The 18,379-nt window shown below is 48.7% G+C and overlaps 1 protein-coding gene across 1 annotated transcript in view; it reads right to left on the reverse strand.

Annotated features, from left to right (window-relative positions):
• SLC12A8 (solute carrier family 12 member 8) overlaps positions 1–18,379 on the reverse strand; it is a 117,484-nt gene that overhangs the window by 51,059 nt on the left and 48,046 nt on the right. Inside the window, exon 5 of the mRNA XM_043593290.1 lies at positions 6,288–6,401. Within this exon, the coding sequence (XP_043449225.1) occupies positions 6,288–6,401 (114 nt within the window). The remainder of the gene's footprint in view (positions 1–6,287; positions 6,402–18,379) is intronic.

Below are 18,379 nucleotides of genomic sequence, written 5' to 3' on the forward strand. Positions count from 1 at the left end.
TGTCAGGCCCCACCCTCTCGGTGCCTTAGAGTTTCTGCTGAGACAGTGTCAAATAATGGAATGTTTAAATCCCAGGATTCAATTCAATTCAATTAAATGCCAGATTTGTTGGCTTCTGGGTCGGGGGCAGCTCCAGACAAGCGTGCATTCTCTCTTCCAGCATCCTCTCCAAAGTAGGTGGGAAGCAATGGGGTACAGCACCTTGGGGAAATAACCTCTCTTTGTTATTGTTCCCTCATCCATAAAATGGAATAATAACAGAACCCATGGAAGGGTCCAGGTTCTATGGAGTCTGACACTTTAAAAACAACACAGACTTATGAATATGAAATTAAGAACAGGGCGTAAGCAGGAGCTTACTCAAGTGAGGGACCCTGAAGTCTAGGGTTCATTACCTTCAGGGTAAATCTGTGCTTAATTGAAGCAGTGGGGCTGTGGTGGGGTTTAAGTGAAAGACTATATGTAAAGTGCTCAGCATAGCTCCACACGTAGTAGGCTATTATAATGCTAATGATTATTACAGATATTTATAACAATTTTGATAAAATTGTATGTTAATTCCATAAATAAAATTATAAAAAGAAACATGACAATAATTATAAAGCTTCCTTCTTTTCTCTTGTTCCTATCCTACTCATCAGAATGCAGTGGAGTGAGCCCCACTCCAGCTTGTCCTTACTTGAGGCTCTCTCTTCCTTAAACCTGTGGACCCCATTCTCTGGGAGTTTCCATTTCCTAGTTCCTCCATGTACTGTGGTCCCTAATCCCTGGAGTGGCTGTGTGTGTGTGTGTGTGTGTGTGTGTGAGAGAGAGAGAGAGAGAGAGAGAGAGAGAGAGGAGAGAGAGGGAAAGAGAGAGACAAAGAAACAGAGAGAGAGAAAAAGCATTCTGTGGGGTGGATATTTGTTTCTCAGGGCAAGTTTTGTTGTGTAGCTTGGAGAAGGAAAGTGCTTTAAGAAACAAAGCAAATGCAGAATCTACTCCAAGGTCCCAGCCCCACCCTGCAGCCAGTACTGCAGGGTGTGGTGGACTTTGGGGAGAAGGACAGAAGGACAAAAGGACATGCTTCATAAATCCAGAGAAGCCACTAAAACCTAGACTTCAGCTGCTCCCCTCAGGAAGTGTCCTGCCCTTGAGATAAAATATCTGAAGTAATTTAAATCATATGTCTGACTGGAGATGGGGACACAAGGTGGGGGGACTTTTGTTTGTTCTTCCAAACTCCTCTCTCCTCTCCACAGCCTGGAGGTTCTCTTGTTCCAGAAGAGGATGGCGTTGGAGGGAGCCCCAGCCATGACTCACTCAGAGCTAATCCTTGGCAAATCCGTCACCATGGAAACTGCCAATCATCCATGCTTTTCATAGCTTAACAGAACATCTGCCAGGGGAAAGCCAAGTGATACAAATTGTTCGTCCTGCCTACCGTGTTTACACTGGGGCCCCTGGAAAACAGTGAGAGAGCCAGAGAGGCAATGTTCCATAGCAGGATGGTGGCCCAACTCTGGTCACTAATTAGCCGGGTGACCTTTAGCAATCCGTCATAAGCCCCTCTGTGCTCCTCCTTCCCCAGCTGGTCACATAAAAGATCAGTCCTTCTCAACCTGGTTGGGCCAAGGGGCGGTGGGAGAGACGGGGAAGCCCATCTCCGGAGAAGCGTGAGGTAAAACAAAAGGCCTGTGTAGATAGTTTCTTCAATATTATAATTTTATATTTGGACTTTTACAAAACAATATTTTCATAATTTAAGCTGCAGAATGTAAAGCTTGACTAGTATTCTTAGGTAGCAATCTTTCTCAAAGAAAGGACAAATATACCCCTCTCTGGTCCAGCGAGGCATATCAGAATTTCTAGTGTAGGTGAGGGTTTCAGTATCATTATCAAAAGTGAATATGGATTAAAAAGAAAAAGTTGAGGGGCACCTGGGTGGTTCAGTTGGTTAAGCATCTGACTCTTGATTTCAGCTCAGGTCATGACCTCATGGTTTGTGAGACTGAGCCCTGCGTCCGGCTCCTCACTGTCAGTGCAGAGCCTGCTTGGGACTCTCTCTCTTTCTCTCTCTCTCTGCCCCTCCCCTACTCACGTTCACGCATGCTCTCTTTCTCTCTCTCTCTCTCAAAAAGAATAAATAAAATGAACGAGAAAGAAAGAAAGAAAGAAAGAAAGAAAGAAAGAAAGAAAGAAAGAAAGAAAGAAAAGAGGAAGGAAGGAAGGAAGGAAAAAGAAAGAAAGAATTGAGAGCTGCTGAACTAGCAGATCTCAAATGTTAGTCCCGCTCAGACTATGGGCCACTGTGTGGCTCTTCAAACCTCAGGCTGCTGCTAATTCCTTGCTGGAGGGAGAAGTACTGAAGAGGGGGGCACCACTCCCTGCCCCCCGTCAGACCAGGCATCCCCTCTCTTCTAAGACACAGGGCCTAGAGAGGCAAAGGAGGGGAAGTGTGGAGCAGCGTGGAGGGGGCCCAGCAGGGTCACACTATTGACACAAGCTCTTGTGGGTGCCTGAGGACACCCCCTGGAGTGCGGCCAGCCAAAGAGGTCCACAGCCCTGCCTCAGGTGTAACTGTGGCCCTGACACCCAGGCAGGGGTCCAAGGAAACGCTCAGGTGGGAAGTCTCTTGAAGGTGTGCTCTGCCTGTGTGGGGGAGGGAGGGCAAGTCAATATTTTCAAATGTCAACTTAAAAAAAAAATTTCCTCTATTCATTTTCCCCCTTGCATTTTCTGCCCATTCAAGAGGAAGTTGACATATACTTCATTGCCTTGAGGGAGATACGTGCCAGAAGGAAGCAGAATTTGCCTGCAACCTGTTTTGGGTTCTGTTTCTCAAAAGCCTGAGCCCTTAGGAGATTTTAGAGAAAAGGAACCGCAAAATAGGTGGGGGAAAGCATGGCAGGGGCAGGGGCGGGCAGTGGGGGGGGGGCATGGACATAGTTTGGTACATAGTTTGCTGGGTCCAGTGTAAATAAAAATATAAGATCCCTTGTTCAAAAATTATTAAGAGTTTTAGCAAAAGTAAATCATTACACCGAGCAGGGGGCCTTTCTGAGCGTGGGACCCAGTGTGAATGCATAGGTTCATGCCCATAAAGCTGGCCCTGGACAAAAGTGTCTGCCATATTATTACAGAAGATTGCCCCTGGAGCTGAAGGCAAGGAGATAAAGGCTCATAAGATCTGGAGCCGTGTGGATGTGCAACCCACTCCTGGTCAGCACAGCAGGAGCCCCATAAGACCCCTGGAAGGAGGGCCTGGAAAGTGCATAGGCTCTAAAGCATAGGGCTCCCTACGTACTTGAGCATGTACTTGAACAGATGTGCAGACAGGACATCTGGCTGTGTGTACAATGATGAAAAGCCAGACATGCCTTGGGACTTGGTAAGACCCTAAGACCCTGGAACAAGATGGCAGGGCAATGTAGAGGCGTTAATGAATGACTGACATCCATTTTTAATCATCCTGGCAGTATGAAGACTGAGTCAGAGACTGACTCTTCTCATTTCATAAAAATGAAAGAGATGCATTACTTCTGGCACATCTGGATTTGTGGACCAAGATTCTACCTGCCACTCCTGAGGCCTAGCTCCAAGCTCACTTCTGTGGTCAGCCTGGGGGGTGGGGGTCAGGGCGGTGGGTCAGGTAGGAGACTGCTGTGGTGATCTATTGAGAGATGAGGCTTGGACCAGAGTGGTCAGGTGGTACAGGTGGAAAGAAGTGGGAAGTAAAGGAGAAGTTCCTTTAGGAGGACTTGGAGGGTACTGGTGAGAAAGAGGACGTTATCATGAATAACTCCCCATTACTGGTGTGAGCAATTGTTTGGATGGAGATGCCATTTCCTGAGATCAAGAGTAAAGGAGAAGAACCAGTTGGGGGATGGGTGGGATGGGCTTGGTTCTGAACATGTTGGGTCTGAGATACCCAGTGGATGATGCCAGGTAAGCAACTAAGTATATGATATGAAGCTTAGAGAAATCTGGGCTAGAGGTACAAGTCTGGGAGTCATCAGTCTTGTGAGTGGTCATTGAACAGTAGGCATGGATGAGATTCTAAGGAAAACAGTAGAGAAAGAAGAGAAAAACCCCAAAATTTAATGGGCAGGCAGAAGAGGATGTACCCAAATAGGCAAGTCAGAGAGGCAGGGGGCAGACAAGGAGGTGCTACATCAGAGAAGGCAAGAGAAAAGGAGGAAGTGGAGGTTGCCAGTCAAATGCACTGAGAAACTAGAGATGATAGTTGAACTGAATAGCATGGCAGCCACTGAAGACTCTGGAAAGGCCATTTCAGTAGAGAGGCAGGCTCGGAATTCCAAAAGAAGAGCATGGACAAGGGCAACAGGAGGCAGGAAATGGAGACAGGAGCACAAAGCCCCAGTGCTTGATTGTGAAAAGCAGAGAAAACATGCATTGCTGGAGGCCAGAGTGGGATTCAGGAAAGCTGATTAAAGGCGATTAACATTGTTCATTTTTTTCATTTGCACAGCTTTACTGAGGTGTAACTAATATACGATAAGCTGCACACGTTTAAAGTGTCATAATCTGGAAAGTTGTGACATAGGGATACACCTGTGAACCTATCACCACAGTCCAGAATAGTGTTTCATACCCCCAAATTTCCTTGTCCCTCCCTCCTGCTCCCCACACCCCTATTCCCCATCCACTGATCTCCCTTCTGTTACTATAGTCTGCATTTTCTAGAATTTTATATAAATGGAGTTTTGTATAATTTTATCTTTTAAAAAAAGTACTTGTTTTTGTCTGACTTCTTTCTTGCAGCACCATTAATTTTTTTTAATATTTATTTTTGAGAGAGAGAGAGAGAGAGAGAGCGAGCGCAAGCAGGGGAGGGGCTCACAAGCAGGCTCCAGGCTCTGAGCTGTCAGCACACAACCCAATGCAGGGCTCAAACTCACGAACCGTAAGATCAGGACCTGACCTGAAGTGGGACGCTTAACCAACTGAGCCACCCAGGTGCCCCGTGCAGCACTGTTATTTTGAGGTCCATCTGTATTGTTGCAGGTATCAATAGCTCATTCCTTTTTATTGTTGAGTAGTTTTACATGGATGGCTATACCATAATTTATCTATTTGTCAGTTGATGAATATTTGAATTATTTCTAGTTCATGACTATTACAAATTAAACTGCTTTTAACAGTCATGCACAAGTCTTTACATGTTTTCACTTCTCTGCAGCGGATAACCAGGAGGGAATGGCTGGGTGTATATTTAGGTTTCTTTCTTTTAAGCCTATATAGTACCTGGTATTCCCAGGCAGTCGCCCATCCATGCACTAACCAGGCACAGCCCTGCTTACCTTCCAAGATCAGACACATTTACGGTGCTATGGCCATAGACTGTTCAATTTTTAAGAAATCATCCTACTGTTTTCCAAAATGGTTGCACAGTGTACGAGAGTTCCAGTTTTTCCACATCCTTGCCAGCATTTGTCACGGGCAGCCTTTTAAAGTTTCAACATCCTAGTAGCTTCTCCTCCTTTTTCTATCCCTATGTTATTTGAGGAGAGGATCATGAGCAAGGAAATAGCCACATGAAGGCAGGCAGAGGGAAGAGGGGAGAAGGACACGGAGACAAGATCAGCCACACTCCAGGCCACTGATGCGGCCTGATCAAGAGTAAAATGCTTCTCTGAGTCTGTGCCATGGGACAAGTCTAGTCTCTAGCAAATGGTTATTTCTTATGATCATTCAGTCCACATGTTCGCTTACCACCTTCCGGGCCAAGGCCTGGAGCCTAAGACAAGATTTCTAGAGGGATCTCAGCTTTGTAACGCTCCTCCCTGGCCACTGTAGAGCAGAAAAATGGGGAAGGTAGGGCAGGGAGATTCATTCATTGTCCAAGGGTCCTGATCTCACCCACACCCAGTACAGGGAGAAGACAATGGCATTTCTCTGCCCCCTGGAGAAGACTCACAGGTTGGGGTAGGGAGGAGGGGAGTTTCTAGACCAAGTTTGCACCATTCTGTGGTGGAAGGGGCAGCTTGCCCTGCTAAGGAATCCATCCTGCTCAGCCCTAAGAGAAATATGTCTCCTCTACTGACCGGGCCAAGAGGTTTCAATAGATAGGTATGGAGGGTAAGGAAGAATAAATAATGCTGGAGCCTTCAGGAATTATGGACAAGTAAACTCTCTGTTAATAGCTTTTTAGTCAAAGCTAAGGCCATCTCTAAAGTCAGATAGACATCCTAGGAGCATATGCAGGCCATTTATAATACTGAGTTTTAGAAACCAAGCATTTATACCCCTAATGCGGGAGTGAAAAAGGATCCAAATTACTATACCTGTAGCCGCTGGGAAGAACACCCCAAAAACAGTGAAAAAAGACTCTCCGGGGCTGTAATCTGGCAGAGTGTTGTTCTGTAGCAGTTCTGGTGAATACCCAATAAAACCGTGCTCTGAAATAATACAAAGGAGAGCAAAATGAGTCAAGTGAGAAGATACAGCATGCAGGCTTCCCTAGATTACAGTCCTAGCTTATATAAATTTAAATATTAAAAGGTAGGGGTCTGAGGTGCCTGGGTGGCTCAGTTGGTTGAGCGTCTGATTCTTGATTTTGGCTCAGGTCATGATCCCAGGGTCATGGGATAGAGCCCAGGGTCAGGCTCTGCGCTGACAGCACAGGGCCTGCTTGAGATTCTCTCTCTCCCTCTCTCTCTACCCCTTCCCCGCTCTCGCTCTCTCTCCTCTCTCTCTCTCAAAATACATAAATAAACTTAAAAAAAAAAAGGTAGGGGCGTGTCTGTGAGAGAAAGGAAAAGGAAGAAGTCTGACAGAATCGGCCTTAACACTTCCAGGGCTGGATTTTGTATGTCTTTATCTACAGATATAGGTAGATAAAATGACTTGAAGGAGAACAATAGTTACCTCTGGGAAAGGGAGCATTTTCTTTTTTCCTTTTCTTCTTTTTTCTTTACAGATTTCCGTATAGCTGGAATCTTTCACTGAGCGTGTATCTATGTATTTTCTGTTAATTGAAAAAATTAAGCTACCTTCTCTCTTCAAAAACCTTTCCACGGGTCCCTGTTAGCTGCAGAATATAGTCCAAACTCCTTAAGATGAATATCAAAGCCCTCTACAACCAGGCAACATGCCACCATTTCCTGCCTTTCCTCTGCCCAGAAGTCACAAAAATGACTCTCCCCAAGAACGCCAGTAATACCCATTCCTGTGTCCCTGCCTTCCAGACCCTTCTCCCACATCTCTAAGCATCAATGCCATGCTCACTTTTTTTTTTTATGTTTATTGATTTGTGAGAGGGGGGAGGGACATAGGGAGAGGAGGATGGAGGATGTGAAGCCAGTTCTGCACTGACAGCAGAGAGCCTGATGAGGGGCTCAAACTCATGAACTGTGAGATCATGACCTGAGCCATAGTCTGATGCTCAACTGACTGAGCCACTCAGGTGCCCCACTGCCATGCTCACTCTTTTTTTTTTAATTTTTTTAAATGTTTATTTATTTTTGAGAGAGAAAGAGAGACTGAGTATGAGTGGGGGAGGGGCAGAGAGAGGGAGAGGGAGACACAGAATCTGAAGCAGGCTCCAGGCTCTGAGCTGTCAGCACAGAGCCCGATGCGCGGCTCGAACTCACAAACCACAAGATCATGACCTGAGCCGAAGTTGGATGCTTAACTGACTGAGCCACCCAGGCGCCCCGCCATGCTCACTTTTAAAGCCCATCTCAAATGCTACTTCCTTTGGCTTTTACATCAACTCCTGATCAGAATCAATTCCTCCTAAGTGCCCTCATACTGTGACTGGCCATATTAGATCTTACCCCAACTAGACTCCTTGGGGTGAGAAATCCAGTCTCACAAATGTCTGCCCTCAAGAGTCAAGCACTGTGCCTGTCAAACAAGAGGTAGGTGGCAAATATGGGTCACATTAAGAAGAATCTTTCTCTTAGATCTTGGCTATGGGCACATCTCGAATCCATGCTTTCACTTTGACTTGTTCATAGGCTGCTTTTTAGCAAGAACATCTCAGATCCGAGTTCTTCAAAGCATTTTAAACATTTGTACACTGACTTCAATAAAATTTTTCAGGTGGTTTTAAGCCTATTTTGTTTCTTTGTCAAAGGAGGTCACTTTGAAGAGCATCTGTGACATGTTAGTGGGCTGTGGAAGTTTAAGATCCAGATCAAGTATTCTTAGGCTCAGGAACATCCAGGATATCCAGCCTCTGCTTTTGAATCTCATCTCTGAGAATGAGTTAGTTTGTTCCTGTTAACTATAGCCTAAGAGAAGCCAGTCCTGCCCTCCTTCCCTCAACCCCCGCAACCACATAGGATGGGCGTCTAGCCACCACTCCAGCCGACCCCTGGAGCTGTGGTGACAGAATTTCCTGCCCGACTGTCCTCCACCTACCTCAGGGCTTAGCTTCCCCCTGGGCCTCAATCCACAAAAGAGCTCCTGCTCACTCATGAGCCCAGTGAGATCACCAGCGCTTTTCACAGCTTCCAAGATTCATAACTTAATAGGAAAAATATTTTTTAAAAAAATAATAAAATGAAAGCTCAGTGAAGCACAAGGGACCCTTGGGAGTCCGGTCAGGACTTAAAATCACTGTCGATTGCTTTCTTCTGCCTGAATGCGGAATTTGTCCTGAGACATTAAATCCCAAGTACTGTGCAACATTTCTGAATGGTTTGGCATCTTCACAGCTGGTCTTCCCCTCATTAACAAAAAAGCAATAATGGCTGAGTTAACTTTAGTTTATCCGCTGGCTGACCCCACTGACTAGCCTTTCTGAGGTGAACACCAAGCCCAGCCTGCCTTGGAACAGAGTTCAGCCAAGCTGGAATGCTGCACAGGTCTGAAGGCCCATCTGAATGCAGGGCTGTGGGCATGCTGGGCGGGCCAGCCGTACAGGACAGAAACACCTCATCAGGCTTCACTGATCCCTGCAGAGGAGGCCCATGGGAGCTCAGTCAGAGAGGGGTATATGAAGGCTTTGCCCAGGCCCCATGGATGAGTCTTCTCTCCCTCCACCCCACCAAGAACCACAGATTGAGAGCCTAAGTCACTTGGCTCTCATGGGGGTCTGTGAGGAGGCCTGCCTCATCCCCTGTCTCTGCAGGGCCTATGACAGATGCGGCCCCACGCATTCCCCAGCACACGCTCACGCCGACATGCTGCTGAGACAGCCCTCTCCCTTCAGATGTGCTTCTGAATCTTTCTCAAGGAAATCATCTTAACTTTGAAAAGAACTTTATGGACAGAAACATTTCAATGCTTTACTTATAATGATGTAAAATGGGGAGTCTAAATGCCTAACTATGGGGAACTGAAGTATTTTAAATGTTTATAAAGGGCTTTTAGCACCACAGAAAATTGTCCATGTTATGTATGATACATGGTGAAGCAAGAAACCTGGATACCATTTATAGTACAAATACCAAAAGAGTTTCAATATACATGTGTAAGAAAAGACTAGAAGGAAACATATAACATACTAACTATGGATATCTATATAATGCCATTATGAGCAATTTCTCTTTTCTTTTTACAAGTGTTCCACATTGTCTTTCACAAGTTAAAATCGACTTACCAAAAAAACAACTATATCTTTCAGAAAAACAAACAAAACATCCCAGGACTGAAAGCCTACCTTCTCTAGACAACTTCTTTGTAAACAAGTATCCTTTCTTTCTTTCTTTCTTTCTTTCTTTCTTTCTTTCTTTTTTTCTATTTATACTCTATCTGCTTCTAGAAATGATTTCAGTGATTTATGAGAAAAAATAAAAGATGGGGCAGATAAAAAAAGAAAAAGGAAGAAAGAAAGAAAGAAAGAGGAAAGGAGGGAGGGAGAGGAGGGCGGGGAGGGAGAGGAAGGAAGGAAGGAAGGAAGGAAGGAAGGAAGGAAGGAAAGGAAGGAAGGAAGGAAGGAAGGAAGGAAGGAAGGAAGGAAGGAAGGAAGGAAAGGGAAGGAAGAAAATGAAAGAGAGAGCACAGGGCTGAGCAGATCCCACCTGCGAATAAACTAAAATTAACTCAGCCACACCTCCATGAGACACGCCTGAGGTCTCCAAATAAGGCTCTGAGGTAAGATCCTGCAGTGATCACCCTCAGACTAGAATCCAAGGCCCAGAGAGATCATTTGATGACTATTTGGTCAAGCCCACTCAGACAGGGACAGACCTCAGGCACAAGTGCCACTTTCCAATGGATGAGAAGGAGCTCCAGAAGCTTGCATAATGGACCTGCTTCATTTCCTCTGCCTTTACCTTCCCAGGCCCTTATGACTCCCACCCCCTTACAACCTCACCACCTCAGGCCCCCAGTCCTGAGCCAGCCCCCAACGAGGTTTGGCCCTACTGGTCTCCACCCCAACTTCTGGGGACCCAGTCTCTATCCCACACCCCAAGCCAAGTCAAGCTGAACCTCAAGCTTATGGCAGGGTGGGTGCCCAGTTCAGGCACTGATGTCCCTGCCTGGCTTGTACTTGCTGGCTGAGGCATGGGGTGAGATCAGCTGGTCATATCCAGGGCACAGGGCTGAGAGGACCCGACCTGCCATGTCCTCTTACAGTGCGTCCTCAAGCCTGATGTACTGACATCCAGAACAAAGGTTCTTAATTTGGCTAGTTTTGGCCCCATTTGAGAATCTGTTGAAAGCTGTCCCCACGGACAGCACATTTTACACATCATTTGGAGGTTCCCAGGCCTTTGAAGTCTCTTTGAAGGACATGTACCCCGAAGTTCAGGACTTCCACACTAGGGCTGCTTCTGCACCTGAGACTTCCACCAGGCCGTGCACCCCTACAGCGTCCCATGCCCTGACTGCTACCATGCCCTGCCTCGCAGTGGCAGCAGCCCCAGGTGACACAGCCGGCAAAGTTTCATACCGCAGTCCTTGCCAGGCAGTGAGGAGTCTCTCTGTGCACAGGATTGTGCAGGTTCCATCTTCAAGGACATCACAGGGCAACCTCTCTTCTGAACACACTGACGTGCAGCCCTTTATTGAGTTCCTCCTATGCACCAATTACTGGGAAGTAAGTCCTCTACAATGTCATCCCTGATTCCCATAACTACCCTGCAAGATCAGATATAAGGACAGTTGGCTCAGGAAGGCACAGAATCTTGTCCAAGGTCACACAGCCAGACCTGCCTGTATTACAGCTATTGCCTCTCCTGTAGGAGACCAGTTCCCAGATCCCCAGCACTGCCCTCCCCACCAAGAGGGAGCCAGCTTTGGTCCTGGGCAGGCCTGTGGTCTGTGGGACAAACTCTTCTGGGGACATCTTTTCCCCAGGGGGATAGTGCTAAGGCATACAGCATAGATTCTCATCAACCCCTGAAACCCACCCCCCACCAAAGATCACAGGATCTCCCTCTCTCCATCTGCAGGGGGCTAACAGAGGGTCTCCCCTGTGGAATGCCACATGTACCAAGGGGTATATGACTGGCTGAGGCTTGAATAGCTAGAAGAAGGCAGAGCCTAGCTTGGACCCAGATCTGTCTGAATTCAAAGTTTTCAATCTACCATACTGTCTCTCTGTAATTCATCCCGAGCTGTTTCCCCAGAGATCTCTAAGGCTTGTGTTTTTGCCCCTGTAAACCTCTCAGTTCCTCTGCTGGTTAAACAGGGAGCCAATCTGGGGCATTCTCAGCTGACATCTTCCAACTCTGAAAGGCCCGGGATGCTCAGTGCCTGCACCTGCCACATGTGAATGTATCTGGGTTTGACCCGAACATCTGTTTCTGTATTTACCAAAAATACTTTGGCCCCATTTGAGCTATGTGCTTTTAGGAACAACAAAAACAGAATGGGGGTGGAGTGGGGAGACATAGAAGGAGAAAATAAATCAAGACAAAGTCCAGGCAGGAACGGGCAGAGGGAAGATGCTTGAAGGTCATCTACAGAAAGCCCTTGCCTTTCTTCCCAGAATCTGGTAACACAGCTCCTCTGGTTGCCATGAGTGGGCCCTGATTCTGCAGGGTCTGCTGTCTGCTCCCAAGGAGTACTCATGGGAACCCAGCCACCTTGCCCTGGCCCAAAGCTGTCTGCCCTGGTCACAAGTTGTGACAAACCGCAGCTCCCAAGCCCTCTGGTCAGGTGGCTGCTGGGAAGCTTCCTGTGGCACCTGTCGCTCCCCCACTCCTGCCGGCCCCACCTCTGGGGTCTGCTGAAATTAGAAGAGGCTGTCGGGAAGTCATCAGCCCCCACATGTGGGTGTCAGATTGCTGCTGCTGACTAACTTAGAAAGTGAGATTTCTAAAAATGACACTGGCAATGGGGCAGGGGTGGGGGGCACCTTGCTGTGAGTAGAGCTGGGGGGGTGTGGGGGCAGGCAGGGGCTTCCGGCACCAGCACCGGCTTTCTTCTTGGCTCAGGTCCCTCACTCCGCCCCCAACCCCGACCAGCAAGACAGCCCTTTCCTGGGAATGGACAATGGGAGAGGTTGGTCTAACCAGGAATAGAAAGAGCGGAGGAAGGGCCTGGGAGAGAGGAAGGCAGGGAGGGCCCCAGAGGGCGGGCTGGGGCCTGAGGGATCACAGGAAGAGCAACTCTGCAAGGAAAAGGAAAGGAGAGGCCGAGGTTCTGGGAAGGGACACACACCAAAACAACGTGGTGGAGGAGTGGGGGAGGGATGGGGACAAGGCCACGAGGAGAGGGGCCAGCAGAGGCTCCCAGTCGAGGAGGAAGTACAGTAGGCCTGCAGTAGGGGAAACACGAATTGGGTGCCTCTCCCAGGAGCCCAGCATCATGCTGCACACACACCCCTCCCCTCAGGCCCTCCCTGATGGTGGTGCTGGAATGGTGGCCTGAGGGTCTGCCCAACCTCCGGGGCTGTTGTGACCACTCTAGGTTGTCACCCTGTGGGGAGAGATCTGCAGCTTAAGGGAGAGAACAGGTCTGAAATAGCCTCACAAAGATAGGTCAGTGAAAAAGGGATGAAAGAGAGTGTCCAGGGCCCCATCCTGCTACTAAGTGCCCCACAGAGTTCTTGCCCAAGCAGCCCCCCAATTTACTCAGACACTGCCCAACCCCAGACAGTCCAAGGTGGACAAAGATGGGCAGTTCAACCTGCATGCCTCTGCCTGCTTGCACTGGCCAGTGGAGTTTTTCTTCCTCTGGGCTGTGGTGTTAGCTCCGGGAGCTGCAAAGGGGCGGGGCGGTCAACTTGGGCCCAAAGAGCATGGATTTGGGAGAAGAGAACCAAGAGTCTAGATACAGGGGTTGGTGCCCTGGTTCCTGGGGGACAGTGAGTGAGTCCTTTTTCCCTTTGAAATACAAATTCTGACTGTCACTCTGGGATGAGCCCAAGGTTCCGCACCCCTACTGAGCGCCCAGGTGATGCAGACCACACACCCAGCTGCAGGTGCAGGGCCTACCAGGTGATGTTTTAGATCCCTTCTAATTCTGAAAGTGGCCCAGCCAGAAGCCCACTCTTTTTTTTTTTTTTTAATGTTTATTTTTGAGAGAGAAAGCATGAGCAGCGGAGGGGCGGAGAAGCCGTGGGGGCAGGGGGGACAGAAGATCTGAAGCAGGCTCTGTGCTAATAGCGGAGAATCTGATGTGGAGCTCAAACTCATGAACCGTGAGATCATGACCTGAGCCGAAGTCGGACGCTTAACAAGCTAAGCCACCCAGGCGCCCCCCAAGAAGCTCATTCTTAACACTCAGTATCCAGAGTCCAATTATACCACTGATTTCCAGCAGCAGACCTAAAATCCCAAACTAGCTTCTAGAACATCACAGCACCACCCCCTACCTCCCTGATGCCCCCTCCCTTCCCTGTGGTGGTGATACAACATGTGCTACAGAACTGTGACATCAGCTTGCTGTCACATTCCTGAATATGTTAAGGAAACAAAGCAATTATGGATTACAAGTACTGCTACTAGGTCTCCTGTTGGTTATTACAGCATCTTGGGTGCCCTCCATTAGTGCAGATAACGAACCTTCATGGTCTAATCCATGGACCCATTTTGACAACTGAGCTCACAGATGCAAACCAGCTATGCAAAGCATGAGAGCTGGAAGCAGAAGTGTGGCCCTAGCTTGGAGTCCAGCCCGGAGCCCACAGAGTACCGAGCCCCAGTCTGCAGGGCTATCTCATTAAACTGGGTCATAACAATCTCAGTCCATTACAGGTACTCCACAGAAGTGCTCTGAACTTGAACTGGGTCAGGCTGTATTGGTTGGGGCTGTGTTGACCACAGACTGGAGAGACAGAAGGGAAATGATGATAGGTTTGGAAGAGGCTCCCAAGATGCCCACCCACAGCACAGCTTTCCTTCCCCACGGGAGTTCTGGGCAGCGAGCTGCTAGCCTTCCCCACACCACAGTCTCCTCTCTGGCTTTGGCCTCTTTGGAGTTTGGTCCTCCAAAGAGAGGGTGGGGAGAGGATGTGAGCAGGGTTTCCAGCTCCCAGGCCCCCACCCAGAGAGAAAATACACAGAGGGAGGGCTGGGCATTCCAGCAGTGGCCAGAAGGGAAGTCTGAAGTGGGGCTGTGCCTGCCCAGAGGGCACAGGGAGGAGCAGTCTGGAGCCTCGAGGCCCCTGGGGATGGCCTCCACCCTGAAGGACAACTGGCTGGCGGGAACAGTGCCGGAAAGCCCCCAAGGCTGGGCAACCCAAGGGATGAAGGGTCTGCGGGGAGAGGTTAGGGGTGCCCCCTTGGAAGGGGGTGGCTGAAAGTTTCCCATAACAAGAGAGGCTCCTGCCAACCCTTACAATCCCTACAATCTAGGATGGACTGTTCAGAGATTCTTTCTGAGCAAAGGAGTCCTCACTTGTGAAAGGGAGGAAGAACCTTGTCTTGACAAAGAATGATTTCTAATACCCAAGAAATTGTTCCATCTGCTGAAATGGACTCTATTTTAAATGCTTAATGAATTTTTTCTTGCCTTGGGGTCAGCCAGCTGAGATAAGAAATTTTTGCCTGGAGATGCCTACAGAGAAAAGAACTGTCAAATGCCCCAGAACATGAAAGGGCCTGACTTTGGTGGGAACTTTTCCTGGGCCCAGGAAACAAAGAGGTATCTTGGGATAAGACTAGCAATTGCCACACACCCTGAGTAAGGCTTTATCCCAGTCACTATTCTAAGCCCTTTAAGTATATTAGCTCAGAACGATCCTACAAGATAGGTGCATTTTTCAGGTAAAGAAATCAAAGCACAGAGGAGGCTAGATTCAACCCTTGGCTGCCACTGCTGGGGTCAGTGCTCACTCAAGGATGCAGGGAGCCTGGGAGGGGAGCCAGGAGCATGAGCTGGTCAGGCTGGGGCCCCGACTGAGGGGGCTACAGAGTCTCCAGTGGCTGCTCACAGCTCAAAGGAACCCTGAGAGGAAAATCAGGCCTTCTTATCTCCTAGGGTAAAGGAATGCACTCTCCCGCCAGGATAAGTGGCTGTTTTGACAGGAAATCTCCACCCTGGCTGTGGGTTCCACCCAGCCACCACTTACTCCTTCTGGCCGTCCTGGCCTCTGACATCCCAAGTCCCATCCTGCTTACACTCCAGGCCCAGAGACCCCGAAATAATCCTAACCCAACTGGTAGCCCCCCAAATGGGCTGTTCCTACACAACTCTAGCCCCTTTGGCCGTCAAGAGTTCTGACCTTCCCTAGTCTTGCCTGGACACCCTCTCGGGGCAGGCAACTAAGAAGGGGGGTGGGGGGTAAGAGGTTAAGTGGCCTCCCGCAGGGGGTTGTCAGCAAGACAATCACAGTTGTGTCAGCAAGCCCACCCTCCTGCCAGGCACTCTGCTGCAAATACTCAAATTCCCAGACCCCCCTTCCTCTCCCCACTTCTACAGCCATAGGTACCTCTTTCCCACCACACGCCCTACCCAAAAAAGAAGGGAAGCAAATGTTCTCTTAGAATTCCATAGCAGAAGATTCAGCATCATAGGACCATGAAATGATAGTGCCACAGAGGCCTTTAGCCGCAAATCCATTTTACAGATGGGAAGACTGAGGCCTGAAAAAGAACCCCGCACAGTTAACGGCTGGTCAGGCAAGACCAGAACCCAGTGTGACCAAGCCCCCATCCAGTGTGCCCGGTAGTCCTCACAGGTCCTGTGACAGCACTCATCTCTCTGTTGTCCCTGCCTGGCTACCTACCAGGTGGGGGCAAGAACCATGCTGTCTTATTTCCTGGTGTGTCTCCAGTGTCTAGACCCAGGAAACATACAAAACCCATAAAATATTAATAATTAACAATAGAAACAACCCAAATGCTCACCAACAGATGAATGGATAAACAGAATGTGGTATGTCCATACAACATAATATTATTCAACCATACAAAGGAATGAAATACTGACACATACTGCGACATGGGTGAACCTCAAAAACATTATGCTAAGTGAAAAAAATACAAAAGGACAAATATGGTAAGGTTCCAGTTACACGAAACATCTAGAACAGGCAAATTCATAAAGACAGAAAATAGAATAGAGGTCACCAGGGGCTGTGGGGGAGGGATGGGTAGTTATTGCTTAATAGACATAGTTTCTTAGAAGCAGAAAGTCATCATGGTTGCACAACATGAGGAATGTAATAAATGCCACTGGATTGTACATTTAAAAAATGGTTGAAACGGCAAATTTTATGTCACATATGTTTAACCTCAATAAAACATAAACAAGTCACTTGTTTCCACAGTGCCCCCTGCAGGGACCATCATTGTATCCCTGTTTCTGGCCTGGGCTCCTCTCTGCTTTGCAGATGCAGAAATAGAGAATAAAGGGAGCTTCCTGGCTGCAGCTTTTCAGAAAGTGAGGGGCAAAGCCCCAGGTACGAACAACTATTCTTAGCGGTGGACACCTCTGGCAAAGGTATGGGAGCTCAGCTCTTGCCGAGTGGAGCCACTCAGTGAGCCATCTCATCGCCATTCCTGTGGGCAGATTTTAGGAGAAAGCACCATATTCTCAGGAGCTTCGGCAGAAATCAGGGCTCCCTTTGCTGACATCGAGAACCTATGGAGTTTTATTCGCCAGCGGTGGGGAGTAGGATGGGGGATGGGGGCGGGGATTTGAGGCAAAGCTGTCAAGATGCACAGAATGCAGTTTCTCAATAACACCCATATCCAGCTCCCACCCAAAACTACAGTAAAGTCAAGGGCACTGTTATCCCAGCCTTGCTTTTAGCACATGATCCCACTTTCGAGAACCTCACAGTCACTATGACCCCAGGCCTGGGAGCAGTTGACACAGGTCCCACTTAATGAGAACTGGCCTTAAATGGATATGCCTTTACCCAGGGCTGCCCTGGGCTAGTGCCCATGCTGTGTACACACCTCCCTCCAGGGCGGCTGCCAGGGATGCTCTCCTCTCAGCCCCTCAGTCTTCTGTCTCTGAGAAGGGCAAGCAGGGCAGGGCACTTGCCACCTCCCAGGTTGCTGAAGCCCCAGAGAGGATGCAGTTTGGTTTGAGTGTGTTCCTTGATGGCAGGTTTCTTGGTCTGCGTGTTCCTTTGTAAGCCTTTGCATGCCTTTCTGCAGGGACAGTAAGGTGTGTTCATACAGTCCCCCCAACAGATTAGGAGCTCCTCAAAATCAGGGACAAGTTCCCTCCTCTCTCAGGATCCTCTCCTCATCCCCAGATGGATGCAACAACTGGGGGTGCTCAGTGGGAAGGGGCAACCATATATCCTGCCTGGGCCGGTCCCAGCTCACACCTGTTGCCTGAGAGTATTTTTCAGTAGAGCCCAGGAAGTGTTCTGATGACCGGCTGACCTGGGGGGCAGGGGAGGCACGATAGGGCAGAGAGCAAAGACAAGGGAGGAAAGAGGACACTCCTCTAGGCAGGACTAGGTTGGAGCCTGTTACAAATGCAGAATCTCAGCTCTCTCCTCTCCCCTCCCCACCCCCGCCCCTACAGAATCAGAATCTTCATTTTGACAAGATCCCCAGATCTTGAAGCTAGAGAAGCTTGGAGTCGTGGAATATAACCCAGGGACCCTTAGGGACATACGTGTCCAGGAAAAACAATGATAGTGATAATAACATATTGAGCACCCACTTGGTTCCAGCTACCACACCGGACCTCTTACCACTTTGTGCCAACTATGACACTCGTACGTTATCGTATTTTATGCTTTGACAATCCAGCAAGGTAGGCATTGTGACCTGCTCTTCAGAAATGAGGCAGGCAGTCAGAAAGTCCATGCCACAAATTATAGGCTAGCTGGACTCTGAACACCGGGTCTGATTCAAAAGCCACGGCTCTGACAACTGTTGTAAGTATGATGCGGTGTTTCAAATTGGGCCAGCAGTTACAGCCACTTGTCGACTCTCTACAGGGCCTAGAAATCCACTGGCAAGTGCAATGAATTCCAGGGGCTGTTCCATTGCCCGGTGCTGGCCCGAGCACCTGTGTGCTGGGGTTGGGCCAACGCCGTGCCAGAGGGCTCACTGTGTCTTCG

This window comes from Prionailurus bengalensis, chromosome C2 (genome assembly GCF_016509475.1).
Source record: "Prionailurus bengalensis isolate Pbe53 chromosome C2, Fcat_Pben_1.1_paternal_pri, whole genome shotgun sequence".
Lineage (NCBI taxonomy): Eukaryota > Metazoa > Chordata > Mammalia > Carnivora > Felidae > Prionailurus > Prionailurus bengalensis.